General features: G+C 42.6%; 1 protein-coding gene across 2 annotated transcripts in view; it reads right to left on the bottom strand.

Annotated features, from left to right (window-relative positions):
* SLC15A4 (solute carrier family 15 member 4) overlaps window positions 1-22,064 on the bottom strand; it is a 67,721-nt gene that overhangs the window by 22,186 nt on the left and 23,471 nt on the right. For both annotated transcript variants that reach the window (XM_089775329.1, XM_006120489.5), the window contains exons 4-5: window positions 20,936-21,013; window positions 1,185-1,353 (exon numbers count right to left, since the gene is read on the bottom strand). In XM_089775329.1, the coding sequence (XP_089631455.1) occupies window positions 1,185-1,353; window positions 20,936-21,013 (247 nt within the window). The remainder of the gene's footprint in view (window positions 1-1,184; window positions 1,354-20,935; window positions 21,014-22,064) is intronic.

The raw sequence follows: 22,064 nt of genomic DNA, 5'->3' as shown, positions 1-22,064 counted from the left end.
CATTCAACATTTCTTGACACTGCCCTCCTATTAGCAAAGAGGAGCTCCCCAAGTGTGCTTAAGTGCCATTGAATAAGAGAAAGATTCCTATTTTAAGTTCAGATGACTTTCACAGTAAGAACTTTATTTTATTAGGCCATGGTCATTTTTGTACGTGGGCAAGTAATTACCTTTCCCGTTGGGAAAAATCTTGATAGCTGTATGAAGTATCCCACTTTCCAAAATACAGAAGAATAGGAGAGAAGAGCTTAATTTTATTTAATGCTATAATGCTTTATCGATATGTTCATTACTGTGATACTTGGTGAAGGGTATAGGGATATAAGACACATTTCTCAGAAATGTTCAGTTCCACATCAGTGCTTAACAACTTTAAACCATCCTCATAGGAGATGATTTATGGTTTGAAAGTGATGCCATCTTTTTCCTTTCATGCCATAGCTAAGCTATTTTACACTACAATAATTCCAAACATTAGGGAACATTAACACCGGGGGGAGAGGGGGAGCGAAAGTAGGGGAAAAGTCTTGCTCAGAAATAAGCAAATTTTATTACTTCTTCTAAATACAGTTCTAAAATAGAATCTCGAGTTTGTTTAATATTTGAAAATCAGACTATAGTAAGGACTAACATTAATTTTTATAAAAATCTTGTTTTTCCTGTGCTTAACATTTAAGTGAAGTGATTTTAATAGTCAGATGATATTGCTTTGGGGCTTCCTTAATATTTAGAATATGGAACTAGAATTTTGTATTTATTTTATGAAGTGGAATGCTTTGCAATCTGATCACCAGTTGCAAGCCAAAACAAAGCTGAGTTCATCTTCAGTGATACAATGATAAAAGTAGCTCTCTGGCTACTTTTCAGTATGCTTAATCTTGATAGCAGCTTATCAGAGAAGCAAAACCTTCATCTTCGAGACTGTGATTAATCAATTGCTGCAATTTATGCTTCTTTAAAAGTGCTAATGTATAACCTTGTTTCAAGCAGAAAAATGGTCTAGTAGTTTTATACATGATAAATAAAAACATGAAAACTTAGCAATGGTATGAGTAAAACCTCTTTGATTAGGCACAAACATTCATGCAGCTCATCCAACAGTTGAAGACTCCAGCACTATTTCAGATACTCATAACAGGACTCTGCAGAAGTGAATCAAATGTATATCTAAGTTGCTTTCTTACCTGCTGCAAGTGCGGAGCACATCACAAAGAACATTCCAACTGCAATCCTCTTCAAAGATGATGGGAGCAAACCATTCCTTTTTAGAATAGGGTCTACCAGTTTATCCTTTAAGGGTATTAGGATCAGAATAAGCACTGCATCAAACATAGTCAACCAGGCTGCAGGAAACTGAGAACAGAGTAGATGGATTAATTCAACTATGTATTACTTACCACCTGATTTATTCTTTTATTTAAAAATAGCATTGTATTTTTCATGCAATATTGAAAACCTGGGAGAAACCGTTATAGACTCTCATTAAAATAAAATATTTGAGTCTTTTGTCAGCACTTAGCTTAGCTATTCACGTTTTACTTAGCTACAGTTTTTTAAAATTCTTCTGGCTTAAAATATTAAAAATAGTGGCTTTCCAAAGTAAGTAGGATACCACTGCATGCTCCCACTTCTGGAATCACATCCATCTGTGCAGAGCTTTGTGAGCTTCCCAAAAAGCAGTGGGGGAGTTGCACAGGCATCCTCTTGCTCGTGACAACATCAAATGTTTAAAATCAAAATTATAAGATCCAACTGCCTCAATTCCTTCTGCTAAACCTAGTAGTTCTAAAATCAGAATGCCAAGGAAGAGGGAAAGATGGAAAAGAGTGTGATTATCAAGAGACATTCTCTGAAAGCCACATGATCCATAAAGAACCCTTCTGCTTTTGAAAATAATGGCATAGCATGATTGCACATTTGGGTATAGTAGGAATGGTATCAATGAAGTATCTCAGCTATTTAGATAGTTGGTCATTTGCAGATAAAAGTGAAACAGGTGTTCCACAAATCAAACCTTTTCATACCTCTAAGACCGTGGTCCCCACCCATCCATCATGATCAAATGGTCGATCCCACGGGCTCGACTGGTCAATCACAAGGCTTTTGGGGCCCCCCGACTTCTCCCCTAATCCCCAGGAACCCCGCTCTGAAGCTACCTCCAGCAACAATGGAGGTAGCATGGGCTTCCTGTGAGGTGAGGAGCAGTTCTGCAGCTGCACACCACGTCCAGGAAGTGTGTGGGCTGCTCTTCCTTCCTCCTCAAACAGCCAGTGCCATACCTGAAACTCCGGCTCCATTGTGTACCGGGGATTTCCTTCCCCTGGCTGCCTTCCTGAGTGGGGGGAGGGGGGGAGTGAGGGAGGGAGAGAGTAGGAGTCCCACGCCAGAGACTTCTTTCTCCCTGCTGCCTTCCTGCATATTGGGGAGGAGGGGGAGAGAGGAGAAGGAGTCCTGGGAACGCACCAGCTCCAACTGCTCAGGCAGTGCCTATTCCTGAAGGGAAGTCCCTGGCACAGGATTCCTACTTCTTCCCCATACTTCCCCCCCCCCCCCCCCCCCAAGCAGGAAGGCAGCAGGGGGAAGGATGTCCCCAGTGTGCAATGCAGCCAGGGTTTTAGGTACCGCACCAGCTGTTTGGGGAGGTGAGAAGAGCAGCCCGTGCACTTCCTGAACTTGGCACGCAGCTGTGGACTCCCCTCTTTTCCCCCCAGGCGCAGGAAGGCAGCAGGGGGAAGGAAGTCCCCACGCGCTACCAACCCAACCTTTCAGGTACTAAGCTGGCTGTCTGGGGGGAGGGAGGGCAAGCGGGGAAAGGGAGGATTCAGCCTATGCACTTCCTGGATCCCCAGTTACTAGGTTGAGTTGTACCAGTCCCCTCCCCGTCCCAGACCCACACGAGTCCTCAGGACCCTGCTGCAGCCCCCACCAGCACCTGCATTTGCACCCTGCCCCAGCGCACAGCAGCAGCCTGCCTCAGCCACTACCAGCATGCTGCCTTAGCACCCTGTCTCAGCTTGCCCCAACCCCCACCAGCAGCCTCCACCTGCCCCCTGGCCAAACCCCCATGAGCACCCTGCTCCTGTCCCCTTCCTCCTGGTCAGACACCTACCCCCAGCTTGCTCCTGTAACCCATTTCCCACCTAGATTCTGTATCCCCATTCTTATCCCACTCACTGGCACCCCTGTTCCATACACTGGATCCCTCATTTTTGGCTCCACCTCAGATTGTAGAGGGCCCCACAAATGCCACTAACCCTGGAACCCAGGAGAGTTAATCTGGCCTGGGGCTGGACTGCCAGAGGAGTGAAGTGTCTCAGTTGGGGCCACATTAGTGAGGCTTGGGGGGTTTTGGAGGGGTTAGTTTTTTGCATCTCACTTATATGGCCCCAACTGACTTTTCTTTGGGTCAGTGACCCATGAACTCAAAACAGGTTCCCCACCCCTCTCAGAAATAAAGACAACGCTGAAACATTTTGTTTAACATATTTTATTTAAAAATTAAGCCTGGCCCACAAGCCCCCATCTGGCCACTGCATCATAACACTTTTGCACCTCTGCCAGACCCCAAACCTGAGCCTCTCACAGCCTCAAACTCCTGCACCCCCACATCCTCAGTCTTGTGCCACAACACTCCTGCACCATTCACACACTGCAAATTTGTGTCCTGAGCCCATCATACTCCCAACTTCCCTGCTCTGAGCCCCTCACACACTCCAACCCAAACTCCAGCACCCTCACATCCACAAACCTGAGGCTGGCTCAGCACCACAATCCTCCTCCTGACCCCAATGCTCCCCAGCCTGGAGCCCCCCTCCGCAAACTAGCATCCCCTTCTCCACGTCCTCCTGCATCCAAATTCCCTCCCAGAGCTTGCACCTCTCATCCCTTCCCACACCCAAATCCTGCACCTCCTGTCTCAACCCAGTCAGGGTGTAGGATTGGGGATAGCAAGTGATGGAGAAGAGGGGAACAGAAATGCAAAATGCAAAAATATCAAACATTTAAGAGCTCAATTATAGAAGGCTGGTAAAAATTATCAGTGAAGAGGCTGACCGGGGCTGTTGCAATACATTGGCCATGGTCCACCTGCTTAGTATCTGAGCCCACCCAGATGTGAGCACCAGGAGCAATGTTTAAATTGAGGGAGGCTGCAGACCCAGAAAAGGCAGGTTTATTTAAAGATTGAGCCAGGTTACTGAGGGGGACAGTTTTATAATAAAGCTGCTGCTGCCTCAGACTGCTCATCTCAGCCCACTTGATTTTTAAACACAGGTTCAGACACTGGCTCATGCCACCCACATCTAGTTACTGCCCTACCTCTCCATTGGATGATTGTTTGGGAGATGAGAGCAATAGGCAGGACAGACCTCTGCTAATGGGGATGAAGTAACTAGAGCCAGGTGAGGTGGGACGCAGCTGGAGCTTGTGTCGATGGGAAACAGAATGAGCCCTTGGACTAGGAGGAGCTCATGCATGAGGTCACAACACACAGGCTCAACCATCTCTCTATCATTCATTCCGGAGAATAGATATTAAATCATTAAGCTAGGTGGCTTAATGGTGGAGTCGTTTTCCCGTTGGCATGATGGAAGAGTAAGTGTGCCAAATCTGTGCGGGACATCAACCACTCAGCTCTCTAATGGATATAGGTTTCACAACATATCTATATACATATAAGTATTTGGTCCTGCCATGAGGGCAGGGGACTGGACTCGATGACCTTTCGAGGTCCCTTCCAGTCCTAGTATTCTATGAATATTGAGCTTGGATGGGAAACAGAAGACCCACAAATAATGTCATTCAGTTTTGGTCCAGCTGCTCCACTGCCATGATATCTGGCAAGGGGTTCTGGCTATTAGGCACAGATGTGGAGACTAAGCCCCTCTTACTCTACCGAGCTGCTCTCTATGGGTATGTCTACACTACAGGACAAAGTCAAATTAACACATGCAACTTCAGCTACGTTAATTGTATAGCTTAACTCAGCCTTTGGCCTGTCTACACTGTTGGAAGTTGAAGAAAGAACCCTCTTCCTTCAACTTCCCTTATTCTTTGTGAAAACAGGACTACCAACATCAACCAGAGTGCCCCTCTCACTTAAAATTAGTGGTCATAAGTAGTCCGCTAATTTGAACCCTGGAAGATCGACAGCAGCAACTTTGATCTTCCTCTGTAGTGTAGACGTGCCCTACTGGATCCACACCATAAGCCATCTGAGCATTCCACACCAATGAATTTCAGTGGGTTTGAGTAGACTGGAGTGATGTCTAGAAGTGCTGGCACAATGAGTTTCAGAGTGCTGGCAGAGCCAGACTCTTCATCTGAATCAATGAATAAGGACAAAAAAAGGAATAACTGACAGAACATCATGATCACTGCTAGAAGGATTAGCTTCATCTTAATATCTGTATTGTGTGTGTCTTGGAATGTACTTAATAGAAAATTCATTATCCTGAAAGAACTTTCATGTCATTAAGATCTATGAAATCACAGAACACTTATCTGTTGAATTATCGATTGTGCCACTTGTCTCTGGTAAACAAATATTTACACATTATTTAAACAAATATACCAAGATGCATCTATAATAGCAATCAAAGGCAATTTTAATGGCATATATGGCAGATGGTGGTTTAATACAATTAGGTATTCCCTGCTTGTTTATTTTGCTTCCAAAGAGGTGTTCTTGAATCTGAAAATAGGGTTAGATTTTCATTACTCAATTGTTTCTATTCTAATCATGAGAACTATTTAGTAGACAGATGCTATAGATCTGCCATTCATATTATGACTTTTCATAGTTGCTGCATAGTAGAAAGAGTATTTTACTAATATAATGCAACATATAATTAAAATGAAATTATAATTGTCAAATGATCAAAGTGTATTTTGTGACACATTTATTCTAACATCCAAAATTCAGTAATTCACAATAAGATCCCAAGTCTACCAAGCTTTAAAATATTTTGAGTCAATTCTAAATGGATAAAGATATTCCATTATGCACTAAGGAAATACTATGCAATTACAAAAATAGCTTTAGAAATATTCAATCTATCCAATTGCACTATTTCCACCATAAATAGTATTCCAACTAATAAAATCCAAATGAAAAATTTAGAGAGTGCAAAGCATAAATCTCTCCTATAACTATTTTTTTTTTAAAAAGAGGACTCTAAAAGGCAGAATCTTTGTATAAAAAGCCTCATGATAGCATCAGCAACTAGGGCCAGTCCATGTAAGTCTTGGAGGCACATATCTGATTTGGACCTCCAAAGAGAAGATGCAACATTTTATTATCAAGTCCTTCCACCAGACCTAGCTGAAACCAGTTGTGTTTGGGCAGTGACTGCATGTACAAGATAAACATTGTGTCTGTAATAAATATTCAGAAATTGAGTTAGAAACCCAGATTTAATTTTTTAAAGATAGAAAAATTAGATAGATTCTGTGCAAAGAGTTATGATAACAGTGGATATAAGTTTCCTGGCGATTAAGCAGAAGGAATAGGTGTCTGCCTCTGAGTTCTTTTCAACTCTGCTAAGCTGGACTGCTGCTTCTTGGAATTCAAGACTTTTTTAAGCTTTTGTTTTCAAAAGTTGCAATCTTAAGTTTTATCTTCTCATTTGACTGCATTCTGTCAATTTTTTGAGTCTTTTTGATAACATCCTTGAAATGCTATTTTGGGCATCCTTTACAGGGAACTGACATCTGGCAAAAGACCCAGAGGATGCCCTTTGAGATGTGCCAATAATTCATTTGGCAAATATGCTCAAGTCAGCACAGACATCTCTGTTTGAAGAGTGTTTGAATGCTGGGTCTGTTGGCCTGCTTTAGCACCTCAGTGTTGGTGACTGTCCCGCCAGGAGATTCCTAAGATTTGACCAAGGCAACACATATGAGAGCTGTTAAGCCTCTTTTCTTAACTCCATTAAGTTATGAAAAACTGGAAATCCTCAAAGACTGAACTATTATATCTCACTGTGCTGTACACGCTTTCATGGAAGGACAGAATTATGATTAAGAGCTTGTGGGACAAACAGTTATCTTAAAAATTAATTCAACAACTAAGAATTCCTATATTACACTCTATGCTTTGAAACCATTATCTTGAAATAATCAAAACACTTGGAAATATTTAACAGTTTGATCTGCTTGAACGATTAACTGTTCAAAGTAGTAAGATTATGGTTAAAGGGACCATCGTGTATTTTTGACAAAAAATATTGTTGCTTAATAATTATGTACTGGTTATCTTTTTGCTTTCCAGTAGAGACTCAGTAAGTATGATTTAAAGTTAAATATTTTAAAAATTAAGATTATTTAGATAAAATATGAAATGAACCCACTACTATAATTTAAATATTAAAGATGCATGTTTACTGCCATGCTTTTAAAAAGTCAAGTCACTGAACTGGTGAAAAGTCACTAGGTAAGCACCTGACACCAGAATCTGTTGCACTGCTAAAGTAGCTTTGTTGCACCAGTAGCCTTTTTGTAAGTGAGTGCAGAGGGTATAACTACTTAGGCTAAGTCTAGACTACAACCCTCTTTTGAAAGAGGGATGTAAATTGGAGATATCGAAATTGCAAATGAAGCTGGGATTTGAATTTTCCGTGCTTCATTTGTATAATTGTGTCACAGCGTTTGTTTCAAAAAACGCTATTTTGAAAGTGAAACCACAGTCTAGACACGGTTCTTTCAAAAAGAAAAGCCTTTTTCGAAAGATCCTGTACTCCTCAAAAATTCAAATCTTGGCTTCATTTACAATTTCGATATGTCTAATTTACATCCTGCTTTCGAAAGAAGGATGTAGTTTAGACATACCCTTAGTTATTCATGCTAAGTTAAAAATCAATTAAGAATTAAGAGTAGGAAAAATGGTTTCTCTTCAAATCTTTGAATAAAAGCCAGATAGGAAAATCTAGTAGTTCTAAAACTCTGAAGAAAATGGGAACCAAAACCAGTTTAATTCACTAGCAAAAAATATTTCCTTTATTTAATCAGCTTTAAATACAAAATGTTTTGATACATCAAAAAAATATCAATGTATGTTTTACTGAAGTTTTTTTTTTTAACAACAAACCATCCCCACCACCAAAAATGTATTTAGCATAAATGACTTTTACTATCTCACTACATTAACCAAGAGCACAAAACTTGAATAAAAAATACTGGTTTTGTACATTAATTGAATCTGAAATACCATCCAAACAGAGCTTGAGAAATAATAAGTAAATAAGTAATAAGTATATATAAATAAATAAGTATCAATAAGTAAAAAGGTTAGTCTAATTAATACAAAATGGTGAATGATGCATTTTGTAACAGAATACATGTAAGAATTAAGAAACTAAATGTAAGTTAAACTATATAATTGCTTAAATGAATGTGTGTAGAGGTCATGTGTGTTCCTTGTTAGAAAAAGGTAATAAATGTAGTGTAAAAAGCTGTATTTTAGTTGGTAATCCATGTGTATTAATGGTTAAAAAATGAGAAACAACCTCTCTTTGGAAAATAAATAAGTAAAAATGCAACAAGTGACTGAAATTGATTTAAAGTGGGGTTTCCTGCTTATTTATATCAAAATTAAAATCAGTGGTTTAAAATCACTTTGAATTAAATCAATCCATCCAATTCAGAAAAAATTTCAGTTAGATTTCCCTCCCTCCAGCAATCCAAATATATTTAGCATAACTAACTTTACCATATCACTACATTATTAATCACTATTACGAAACTTGAACAAAGTAAAAAATGTAGCAGGTGTTCTGGTACTACTGAATTTTGTAAAGGAGAACAGAATGTGCAAGTGTCCCCAGCATTCGTGTTCTTCACAGAATTCAATCAGAAGTTCTTCAGAAAGTACCCCGTTCCCATTTCTATTTATCAGGAGTTGGCAAATTGAGAGTATTTACATGTTTACATATTCTCCTGCTCCTGGATAAAGAAACTGTATACAGTATTTATCCTGCTCACTTTAGAGATACATTGCGATGCTTACACAGAAAAAGATGGGGGAAAAAGCCACATTCACAGGAAAATGTAGATCTGAAGAAACATGACTCAACTCATCATTTATTTAGCGACCACAAATCACCATGTCCTGATGGTTAAAGGCACGTATGATAGCTTTACAAGTGACAGAACATATACACATATTTTTGGAAATGTAATGTTCTACTATGATGCCTTTTACATGACCTAAACAGAAAAAGTGATAAAACCACAAATCTACTTTTAGATGGTTTTAAAATATAAGCACAGAATTAGTATGAAGATTTCAAAAGAAAGCAGCGAAAGAACTGCAATAGAAACATTGCAGAAGTGGGAGCTGACATTTATTTATAAACTAGGTGGTAAAAAAACCATTTAAAATATCAAGACAGACACGAAGATGACTGTTTCTATAAAAATGCCATATTATTTAATACTAAATACAATTAAAGTGATTTGTAAAAACACAGTTTAAAATCAGAAGAAATAGTCATATGGCATGAGAGGTATCTTAAATCCTTTTCAACAAATGCTAGTAATAGTCTTCATTGCTTATCTGAATCAATTCAATTTCTGAACCTACCATTCCACTTACTAAAGAAAAAAAGGAATGAACATGGCAAAGGCTAGAATAGGTTTGATTAGCAAAGTTTATTCCCAGAGCAGAAACACAATATATTTAAAGTTACAGTGCATCTCTAGAGGAAGTGGGTGAGGGGGATGGGTACACACTGCCTACTATAATTCATACATATTTATATGCATAATATTATTTAGGGGCCTAAACGGAGAAATATAACATTGTGCTTTGTTTAAAAATAAAATTTACTGCAAAAATCAGTTCATGCTTCATTAATTTCCCCATATTAGATAAAAGCGTGAATATTTCATTAAGTCTTCGTTAAGTTAGAGGACAACTTATCATTTTGTTCAGTCTAGCAATCAGGAAGCTCAATTCTGAGACTTGTTTAATATTTGAAAAAGTCATGAGATTGCCTCATGACAAAAAAAAACCCTACAGAAATGCAAGAATTAATATTAATAAAGGGCAACAAGGGTTTCACAGTAAGAATAAAGTAAAACTTACTTGCAACTATCAGGGACCTGTGGTCAACTGAAAGTGAGCTGTGCTCTTTTAAAATGTACATCTCAAATCTGGCCCGAAATTTGATTATGCTAAGACCTTGTTTACACTGGGAGTTTAGGTTGACCTTAACCACATTAGGTTGGAGGTGAATTATACCACCACCATGCCCATTTTGTCAACTTTAAGGGCTAAGTCGATTTCAGTACTCCTGCTTTTCACAAGAGCTAATGCTGAATTCGACCTTACACAGTCGACTTAACAGTAATACAGATGCAACACTATGGAATTTGAAGTTCTTGGCCTCCAGGAGATGTCCCACAGTAACTACTCTGGCCAGGACTTTCAATTCCATTGTTCCCCAGGGGCATAGTGGGGTGGGAGAGTTTTCAATTTCATTCCCTGTGTGGCCAGCATGGCACATAGATCTCTTAAGCAGGCCTAAGCAGCACACCTGACCATGAGTTCTCAGGGTCTCAGATGAGCACCAGCATAGAGCTCAGAGCAGATCCTGGACTTCACTGTTGCGTGAGGAGAGGAATCTGATCTTGCAGAATTACAAACCAGCAAAATAAATTCAGACATCTATGCCAGGATCACAGAGGGCATGGAAAAGAAAATACCCCAGGGATGCCCTGTATTGCCAAGTGAAAATAAAGGAGCTTGTTGGAGGTAAAGGAGGAGCAAGGGGAGAGTTAAAATGGTTGTTTTTCTCTCTCTCACCTGTTAATGATGTTATTTGGTTCCCTAAACTGTTGGAGTGTTGTCTGTTAACCCCCTATCCCTTCCCTGAGTGAGTGCAGAAGAATGTTTGAGGTAAACAGCAGGAGTAAACAACAATGCACATGGCTCCCAGCAGGGAGTGCACATTCCCCAAGAGGTCCAGAGACTCAGAGGCTGCATGTGGCTGATCCTTAAAGGAGAGAGGGACAAAGACACTGTGGGTTGACCATCAAGTGGCGCCTCCCAGAACGCCCTCTGCTCGGATTGCCTGGCCAGCGGACCAGCTTAGGAGTCAACTTGGGAAGATCAAACAACATGAACTGCCTTCTGCTCGCCTTATTATCCTGCCTGGCACTGTAACTGTGGTTGAGTGTATGACTGAGATCCTCCTCCCTTCCCAGTTTTAACTGAATAAACAAGCCCTTTACACTCCTATGTGGTGATCCCCTCTCCTTAATGTTTAAAGCAGTTGCAATCCACATCCTCTTGCAACATTTTTGGTGGAGATGCCGGGGAAGAGGGATAAGTGAAAGTCCTTTACCCACAGGAAGTTGAGACGGTGAACTTTGGGGGACTGGGGTGTGTTGAATCGTGATAGGCTAGCAACCCACGTCACACAGTCCAGGTTCCCAACAACAAGATGCCCATTTGGGGTAAAGGAATGGGAGGTGTAAAAGACTCCCAGAAGGGAGGAGAAGGGTGGAGTGCAGCACCTATGTCCGGACCCCTCAGGTAATGGATCCAAAGTAAAGAGGATGACCCCTGAACCCAAAGGGCGGTGCTCTCTGGTGCTTCAGTAACTGATTAGGAACTAATGATGGAAAAATGTGTTACTGTATAAGCCAGACAAGGGAGGTAAGGAGAGAGCAGCTGCCTGGCTGCTATGACAGGCAGTACATCAGCGGCAGGCAGCTAAGAGTCGGCTAGCACAGGATGCGGAGCAGTTGAAGGAACAGAAGGAGGAACTGGAGAAAGAACGAGATATGTGGAAAGCTCAGGCGCTTACAGCCAGCGCCCAAGCCTCTTCTCTTTCTGTTGCCGCCATACAAGTGGCAGCTGCAGAAGAGGAACGGGATCATGTCCAGGAGGAGAATAGAACTTTAAGTGAAAGGGTGCAGTGTCTCAAGGAGTTGGTTTTGGAAGAGAGTAGGCCACAGGGAAGGCTGCTTTCTAAGGAAAGAGTAGTGGCTGTAGGGCTTCCTAAGAGAAGTGATCAATCAATATCCTGGAGCTCAGAGGCGTTTTTCCCACCACCTTCAGAATGGACCCCATGGTGGAATGAGATAACAGGCACGCATGTGAACCATTTCAACATTAATTCAACTCTATGGTGTATATCAGCAGCTCAGTTGGTTTTGTCACTGCTGATGGAACCACCTTATCCATAATTAACCCATCTGGCCATTTAGGAGCAAAGCGGGGAGGGAACCCATACGACATGGGTTCCATGGCTAGGCCTGAAAACCCAATTAATGTGTCCATGGTGTGGCCCAATTGTTCCCGGATGGTGAAAACATGGTTGAAATTGGCTCTTAACCCCCCTTACCATGCTAAGTGGGATTTGGGAGGCTTGGGCACAGGAGCAGGCATTTTAAATGCGGTAGACATCGAAGTGGTGGCCAACAAGTTACCTGCCACAGGGACCCTATTTCAAAAGGCCCAAAAGACGGCTGCTAGTATTTCTGAGGACTTCAGCGGCTGGGCAGAGTCTTGTTGCCTCAATGGGAGATCTACCCCTCCATCTGTTAACTAATACCCTTTCGGCCTTGGTAAAATCTTTTGTCAATCATTCCCAGAAGGAACAGTATTTAACAGTTCAGCAAGTTTTGTTTGTAAGCTGGTTCCAGCAACATACCCTCCTAGACTAGGGTTTGGTTCCACGGTGGTGCAACTGAAATCGATTGGAAATATGCTCATCGTATATCCTATGTACCTAAGGAGCCATGGACAGGGGTTTTGTCATTATTGGGAGTTCCCCAAAAGTTCCCACATTTTACCCTGTGCATCCTGGTTCCTATGCCCAAAGCTTTAGGACTGTCTCTATGGATTCCCCGTAGTGTTCACAGCCATCACCACCCACAACTGGGATTTTTAAATTTAGGCAAAGAGTGTGTAAGTCCAAGCTTTGGTCGATGGATATGTCCTGCCAAAATGCCAGCCAAAGATGATTCTTATTCCCCATGGGATGCCGAAACCATGTGTGTTGCAGTGATTACAAGAACCGGTAGTGGTATTGACCCCCAGTCCACTATTTATGTGTGGGGTTCGGGCAAACTTATCCACTGCAGTGGTGTGGACCCCATCTTCCAATGCATCTTGGTGCGCACTCAGAAATTATACTTGTGTATCTAACGTTACTGGGGTTGTTGTGGATGGGATATTTTCACCTGCCATATTGCCTCCCCCAGTTGAGAATTTCGCTGTACAAGCAGTTATGTGGTCATACGGACCCCCCACCCCCCAAGCATTAACTTTATTGTTTGGGCTGAACTACAAAAAGATGCCCAACCTAGTCTTCAGAAAGCCAAGGCTGTGGCACAACAAATTAAAAATAAAGAAATACACATTATTCAACAAAGTAAGTGCCTTTCAAATTACTCAACATCATTGGTGGAACATTTTTAAAGGGTGGTTAGGATCTACCAGATCTATCTTAAGAGTTCTGGTCCACCCTATTCTGTGACTCTTGTTATTGTTAATTGTGTTCTTTATTGTATTTTTATGTCTATGTTGTTATACTCATAGATTGGGAAACAGGGTAGTACGCCTTCAACAGGTAACCTTTGCCCTCCAACGACATCACCTAATGGACTGTTCAGTAGATCAAGGGGCGGGGTGTTGGAGGTAAAGGAGGAGCAAGGGGAGAGTTAAAATGGTTGTTTTTCTCTTTCTCACCTGTTAATGATGATATTTGGTTCCCTAAACTGTTGGAGTGTTGTCTGTTAACCCCCTATCCCTTCCCTGAGTGAGTGCAGAAGAATGTCTGAGGTAAACAGCAGGAGTAAACAACAATGAACATGGCCCCCCAGCAGGGAGTGCACATTCCCCAAGAGGCCTGGAGACTGATCCTTAAAGAAGAGAGAGACAGAGACACTGTGGGTTGACCATCAAGTGGAGCCTCCCAGAATGCCCTCTGCTCGGATTGCCTGGCCAGCGGACCAGCTTAGGAGTCATCTTGGGAAGATCAAACAACATGAACGGCCTTCTGCTCGCCTTATCACCCTGCCTGGCACTGTAACTGTGGTTGGGTGTATGAGTGAGATCCCCCTCCCTTCCCAGTTTTAATTGAATGAACAAACCCTTTACACTCCTATGTGGTGATCCCCTCTCCTTAATGTTTAAAGCAGTTGAAATCCACATCCCCTTGCAACAGAGCTGAGGAAAGAATATCAGCTGCCAAAGGAGGCAAACAAATAATCTGGATCATTGCTGCTATGAGCAGCTGCATGTAGTCCTTGGGGAGAATCCAACCTGCTCCCCCTAGCCAGTCAATGGATTCTTCCTAAGACACTCTTCAAGCAGCATCAGGCAGTAGCGTGAAGGACACCATTGATGAGGAAAAGGAGGACAGTATTTAGCAGATGAGTAGAGCAACCAATATCACTGATGCCAGAATACTATTAATAACCCTACCAGAATGTCTTGCAGTCGGGCACTAATTATGGGAAGGACACCTCTGGTTAGTTCACATTTTTCATCTTGCTACAAGTGAATTAAGACAATCAGGTGTGATGTATGGTCCCTACATGAGGTGGGATACGGAGTGTCCCCAGAACAGCTTGTTAACCTGTCTGCAGACAAAGCAGGAATCCTCTCTGCATATCTCCATATAGCTCTCATAGAGGAACTCTTTCATTCTTCTCCCAAGGTATCTGGGGAGGCCTGCCTTATTCTTTCCTCCACAGTAGGACACCTTTCCATGCGAAGTGGTCTGGTGTTGTTGCAACACAAAGCATTGCAGTGTAAGGTCCAGGTTTCTGGCCACAATCAGTCAGCACCTGCTTCTCATCACTACGTGTGATTCCGAGAAAACTGATATCTCTCATGGAAACCTGGATTAAGCAGAGGAAGCTATTAGCAGATTCCTCTTCAGTAAATCTCTGTCGGCTCATCCCACTGAAGAATGGCATGAGCCTGTGCACTGCCCTGCCCCCACACCTGGAACCCCTATCCCACTCCCACCCACATACTCCCATGGGAATGGAAAGTTGCATTCTACTGGCAAATGGAGTGGTGCCAAACACACAGGCACCATGTGAGCCTCTGCCCAGCCCTGATGCCTGAAGCCTCCCCTATCCACACGCTCTTGCAGGAAGGGAAAGTTTCACTTGCCCATGAAATGGAGAGTGCCAAACACACCAGTGCCCTTCCCCCACAGGCATGAGCCCTGGCCTGCACCTTACAATGTCTGCCTCCAAGCCCAGTCCTAAGAAGCTGTGGTGTACCTGCTACATAGTGGCTGCTTAAAAGCATAACTGTGGCCTTGTACATAACACATCCCTATTGTCTCTAGACAGACCTTCCTTTTATGCTAACAAATTAAGTTTTATGTATCTCCTGTACAGTCTGCCCCTCACTTTTTGTTACAGCAGGAACAACAGTGAGCGTGCTTCACGCTCCTCCAGCTTTGCCAGCTGTCCATCTTGAACAAATCTGCAAGCAAAAACAAAGTAGGGATGACACATTTAAGGAGCAATCTGCCCACTTGAAGCACTTAAGCAAGTGGAGGAATACGCTGCTGCTGGAGATGAAAGTGGACTGTGAGGAAAGGAAAGCATGTAGGGAGTTGTAAGTTAAAGGCCAGCGAGTCTTGAACTCCATGGCGGATGTGATTAATCACATGGCAGCCTTCCAGGACAGCTACATGCACAGACCCTATCTGCCCTCCAGGCCTGTGGAACCACATTTCATAGAATAGAATCAGAGCTGGAAGAGACCTCAGGAGGTCATCAAGTCCAGCCCCCTGCCCACGTTCCATAGCCTCCTCTCCTAGGGGCCTTAGAATGTGAGGGAGGGAGAGTCAACTGCAGCCACATACTTAACCCCCAGGGATGCATCACAAAGCAAAAAGGCTTTATGTCTCATAATTGTTATCAGCACTGCCAAGCCTCCACCATGAACTTCTTTTCTGTCCCTATATAAAAATGCATGATTTCCAAACAACAGTCTCTTTATTGCTTGTGTTGAAGGGGGGTACAGTAGGCCTGGGGCCAGATGTAGCCTGCAGCATGCCTAGATACAGCCCCCAAGGATCAGGGCCCTCCTTAGCACTGGGGGGCGTGTGCTGGCACTCCAGCCCCACCAATGTCCCGCTCTAGGGCTTTCTCATTTGAATCTACGAGGTTGGAGTTCTCTTAGGCTCTGGTGAGAGAGGGGAATGTGGGAAGTGTCTTCCTCCTTCTCAGTTGCGGGCCACATCAGTGAGGGATTTCTTTTCTTCTCATTTGCATGCAGCCAGGCCCTGACTGATTTTTTGGTGGGTCAGTGGCCCTGACCCAAAAAAGGTTCCCCATTCCAGGTTTACAGGCAAGCACACTGAATGCAGGGGCACCTTGCTAAGAGCAACACGCATGGCTTTTAAAACTGGCCATTCATAAAACGCTCTCTCAAAGCCTCTCTGATTTGCAGTGTCCTTGCTGTGCTCTCCTTATTGCCCTGGTGTCTGGATTCTCATATTACTGGGAAGGCAGTGTGTCTTAACACCTCACCCTCCCATATAAAACTTTCCTCCTTACTCTCATAAATATTTTGGAGCACATAGCAAGCTGCCACTACAATGGAAATGTTGCATTTGTTAAGATCTAATCTAGTCAGTAGAATTCAGAACCTTCCCTTTAAATGCCCCAAAGCACATGCTGCCACCATTCTGCACTTGCTCAGCCTGTAATTGAAATGCTCCTTACTGCAGTCTAGACTTTCCACGTTCGGCTTCATGAGCCACGGGAGCAAAACTGGGCTGCTAAGGATCACTATTAGCATCAACCTTTCCGGTGGTAATTTTCCAATTTGGGAAGAAAGTTCCAGCTTGCAGCTTTCTGAAGAAGCAGACGTTTCTAAAGATGTGCACGTCATGCACGTTTTCCAACTATCCCACACTGTTGTTGATGAAACAGCTCTTGCAATCCACCAGTGCCTGCAGCACAATTAAGTAGTACCCCTTATGGGTCATGTACTCTTTGGCAAAGTGGTCAGGTGCCAAGATAGGGATGTGTGTCCCGTCTACCATCCCACCACAGTTAAGGAACCCCATCACAGCAAAGCTCTCCATTATGTCCTCCATGCTACTTCAAGTCACTACCTTCCATAGCAGGATACTGATTGCTTTGGCTACTTGGATCAAACTGCCCCCACTGTAGATTTCCCCACTCCGAATTGATTCCCAGCTGACCAGTTGCTGTCTGGCACTGTAGGCCTTAACAGGACTATTGCCACTCACTTCTCCACTGTCAGAGAAGGTCTCATTATGATATTGCTGTGCTTCGGGGGTGCAAAAGCAATTCATAAACTTCCATGAAAGGGTCTTACACATGCAAAAGTTTTGCAGCCACTGGTGATGATCCCATAGCTTCATCACTATGCATGATCCCACCAGTGGCATTTGCCAGTTACTCAAGTGCTATGCAGAAAAGTATGTTCATGCCTCCCAAGATTATTCCTCATTCCAGCAAACCCTAGAAACTCTCTGAATATATTCCAATATAAAGCTCATCATGGTTAATACGATTGCCATGCTTTGATGTTCAATGTGATCCACGATTGAATCCATGCTTATATTTTTATGGTGTTTGCACAGATAACCAGGGGGGGAAAAAGAGTGCAAAGAGACTGTTTGCCATTGAGGAGATGAGTGTATTATGAGACGCTAATGACACCTACCCAGAATCACCCATTGCACAGTTTTGGCCCCAGTGTGCAGTGAGAAGATAACCCAGATTGCAAAGGGGTACAGGAACTGTATGATAGCTACCCATTCTCAATGTGCATCATTCTCAAGCCATCCTACTGGAGACACACTACTTCAAACTGCACTGAATTCTTAAGCACAGTGGGGACATGCACCTTCTACTTTACAAAAATCAGATGCTAAAAAAAAAAATCTACCTTAATAAATTTGGCCTTATCTTGTAGTGTACATATGGTCTAAGGCTAAATTTAACATACCCTAGGGACCAATGAAAGTATTTCCATTTTTAAAAGTTTCTATTCAAATTTTAAAATGAATATTACCTTCCAATAACTGAAAATCAAACACTGCAGCACTAAAAATCTGGAAATGAAGTTGCTTTGACAGTGAATGAAACGGTGTCCAAATTAAGTGAAATTTTAAAATAAGCAGCAAAAAGTTAGCGAATCAGCTGTTCAAGCTCTGGGAGGGAGGGGAAAAAAAGCGAGGACAAAGTGTGAATTAATAGATCCGCAACATTTCGAAAGTGCTGAGAGGAGAGGAAGGAGTAGGAAGTACAAGGCTCCGGTGCTCCAATCCACAAGTGGCATATGAGGGGCAGACAGGCTACGTCTACACTGGCATAATTTTCCGGAAATGTTTTTAACTGAAAAGTTTTCCGTTAAAAGTATTTTCGGAAAAGCACGTCTAGATTGGCAGGACACTTTTCCGCAAAAGCACTTTTTGCGGAAAAGCATCCGTAGCCAATCTAGACGCGCTTTTTCGCAAAAAAGTCCCGATCGCCATTATTGCGATCGGGGCTTTTTTGCGGAAAATAAATCTCTGCTGTCTACACTGGCCCTTTTGTGCAAAAGTTTTTCGGAAAAAGACTTGCCCGAACGGGAGCAGCATAGTATTTCCGCAAAAGCACTGATAATATTATATGAGATCGTCAGTGCTTTTGTGGAAATTCAAGCTGCCAGTCTAGACAGCTAGAAAGTTTTTCCGCAAAAGCGGTTGCTTTTCCAGAAAAAAGTGGCCAGTCTAAACACAGCCACAGGATATAGGCAGGGGGACCCCAAAGGGCTGCAAGCTGCTATGGTCTACTGAAATGAAGGAGGACCACTCATGAGGCCCACTTACTATTCCAACACTAGAATAGAGTTAGGCAAACAGAAATTATAGGTTGATAAAAAGTTGGCTTGATGCACCTAACCAAATCTTATTTTTGCAAATGGTTTCACTGATGAAAGAATACGAAGATGATCGAAATACAAAGATGTTTTCAAATATAATGTTACTTTAATTTTACTTATGATGCAGTTTACAGTACACACATTTCATATTTGCATTTGTGAAAAAAGCAGCGAAAGCAATTTTGATATTGTTATATCACTAAATTTATGCCAGTGGCTTAATTTCAAAGGCATATTTAGCAAGCCTCATAACTAATTTATACTGATAATCATTATTTCCATTTTACACAAAAAGCGTGTTTCATTAAACACTTCATGTTAGACTTTGCAAGTTCTTCCTTGAATAAGTTGTTTCCATAACTTCCTTCAATATACTAGATCCATGGTCACCAACAGATCGATCGCGATTGACCAGTCAATCGCGAGGCCTCTTGTCCGCCCCGCTCCCATTTCCCTCCCACCCCTGAGAAGCCCCACTACCTACCTCAAGTGAAAATGGAGATAGTGCTGGCTTCCCGTAGATGGACAGAAGTCCCGCAGCTTAGCTCCACTTCCACTGCGGGAGGAAGCATTGGCTCCCTGCACCGCACATGAGGGGTGAGTCAACCCCGGGGGAGGCGCGCGCAGGGGAGGGGGTTGGCCCCGGGGCAGGCGCGTGCTGGTTTCCCTCGGGGGGGGGGGGGCGGCAGGAATCCTGGGAGGAGGCAGATGCAGGGGACTCTGCCTCCACTAGCACCCCACTCCCCAGCCACAGAGCTCTGTCCCCACTCCCCTGTCCCCAGCTACAGAATTCTGCCCTTATTCCCGTCCCCACTCCCCGAACTCTGTCTCCACTGGCACCCTGTCCCCAGCTGCAGAACCCTGTCCTCTGCCCTCTCAGCACCTTGTTCCCTCTCCCCTGCCCCCAGCCGCAGAACTCTGTCCCCACAAAATTATAAACGCTTCATTTTATATTTAAATAGCATGAATAAAAACAGACCATTTATTTCATAACTATAAACACATGATTTTAATTTTATATATTGCATAATTTAAAAATAAACTGTTTATCAGAATGTGTAAGTAAGGGCTGGGGACAGCAAGTGATGGACAGGAGGAGAATAGAGAGGGCGGAGCTTCAAGGAAGGGGCGGGGTGGTAGATCTTCCCCTGTTCTAAGATTTAAAAAGTGATCTTGGGTGTAAAAAGGTTGGAGACCACTGTACTAGATTATCCATTTCACCCAGGATTACTGATTAATCAAGACAAAATGCAAATATAATTAAGGGTATGTTCACACACCATTTTTAAAAAACTGTAACAAGCCCAAAGCAGGTAACATAGAGTAAGTGGCTGTTTAGTTGCACCATAGAAGGTAGGGCATGAGCGGGAGCCTGGATTCTAGGACCCTGAAAGGCAGGAGGGTACCAGAATTAGTGCTCAACCCCAAATAACTATATTGCAATTTAGCAGCCCCACAGCCCAAACCTGATAAGCCCCATCAGCTGGCATGGGCAATCTCTGTTTTTTTAAGTGTAATGTAGATGGCCTATACTTCACTTTTAGCATGAGTAGTTCCACTTGTGTTTATTTACAGATCTCTTCTAAGGACCATATTTTGCCACCAAGAGACACGGAGACCAGTGTACCCTCTAAGATGGCAGTAGCATAGCTTCACATGTGATTGATCAGCTCTGGCCACTCAGTAAGCTCCATGCATAGAAGCCCTGAGCCTCTTACTGGGTGGGGCTGATTAATCACCTGTGAAGCTGTGCTACCCTGCAGCTTAGAGAGAACACTGATGGAGATTCCCAGTGAAGTTAGCTACCTGCATTCACTGAAGAGCAAAACCAGGCTCTCAAAGATAGTAACCACAAATACATTCTGATATTTTACAAATTTTAGTTTTATACTAAAAAATTGACATTACAATGAGTTCATTTAACCCCAACAAAAGCGTTTACTGTTCATATCATCACTTGTTACATTGGACCATTTGCTTGGCTCAGGGAATTTCAATTGAACAAAACAATTTAAAAAGAACAAAACACTCTCCATATTTTGCCCAGCTTACCGTATGAATATGGGTAGTGACACTTGAAATTTCAGGGATTTTCAGATGAAGACTCTGCAAAACATATGTAGTCTGCATCTAACATTAAGAAAAAGTAGCATTGTTACTTGATAAAGTCATACTTTGAAATGAATGAAATACAATATCAGTGACTTACAAGAACTGCATTTTAATGTGCTAAATAGCTGTTAAAACAAGGTAGACAATGAGACACTTCCACATCTCTTCAGGCCCAAAACTGAAGTTTTGTAAAAACACAAGCTTTTAGACTCATAAATCGGAAGGGACTATCATGATTATCCTGTATGATCCCCTCTACATTGAAGGCCAGAGAATCTCACTTCTCCACTTGTGTGATAGACCCATAACCTCTGGCTGAGTTACTGATGTCCTCAAATGGCGATTTGAAGACTAAATTACAGAAAATGCATCACTTACACTAATTTAGACCTGCATGTGACCCTTGACCCATGCTGTAGCTGAAGGCAAAAAGCTATCAGGCTCCCTTTCAATTTAACCCAGGAAAATTCTTTTCTGACCCCCAAATATGACGATAAGTTAGACGTTGGCCTTCTCTTAAAAAAACTCAAAGTACTGCTAAGGCAGATTCACACTGGTGCTTTGTAGAGTTGTACCTGGCTGTACTTGGGAGGGCACGGAAGGATAAAGTTATTAAATAGCCAGAAAGTTGCTACACAGGCACTTTACTATGCTGATTTAGCCTTTGAGCATATCCAAATTTCAGCTTTCTACTGAAAAACTCACGCCAATGAAGTTTCCCTACAAACTACATTTTATTCCAATAAAAGCAATTAGTGTTCATATCATCACTGTGTTATACTGGACCATGAGGTTGGCTCAGACCCACGAAAAACACACCTGAGAAAAAATTCTCTATAGTAGCCCAGAAAACTCCCCAATCCAATATCCCAATCCCAGTTTTTGGAGATATTTGCTACTGGCAGCTGCGGGTTACTATAGTGGCATGTAGGCAGTCTCATCATATCATTTTCTCCAGAAACTTATCAAATTTAGTCCTGAAGACAGTTAGGCTACCTCTACACAACAAGTTTTCTCGGCAAAAAATATGCTAATGAGGGACTCATTTGCATGAGAATCTCATTTGCAT

This window comes from Pelodiscus sinensis, chromosome Z, assembly GCF_052426305.1.
Source record: "Pelodiscus sinensis isolate ZL-2025 chromosome Z, ASM5242630v1, whole genome shotgun sequence".
NCBI classification, from domain to species: domain Eukaryota; kingdom Metazoa; phylum Chordata; order Testudines; family Trionychidae; genus Pelodiscus; species Pelodiscus sinensis.
This window is presented reverse-complemented; position numbering and strand designations above follow the sequence as displayed.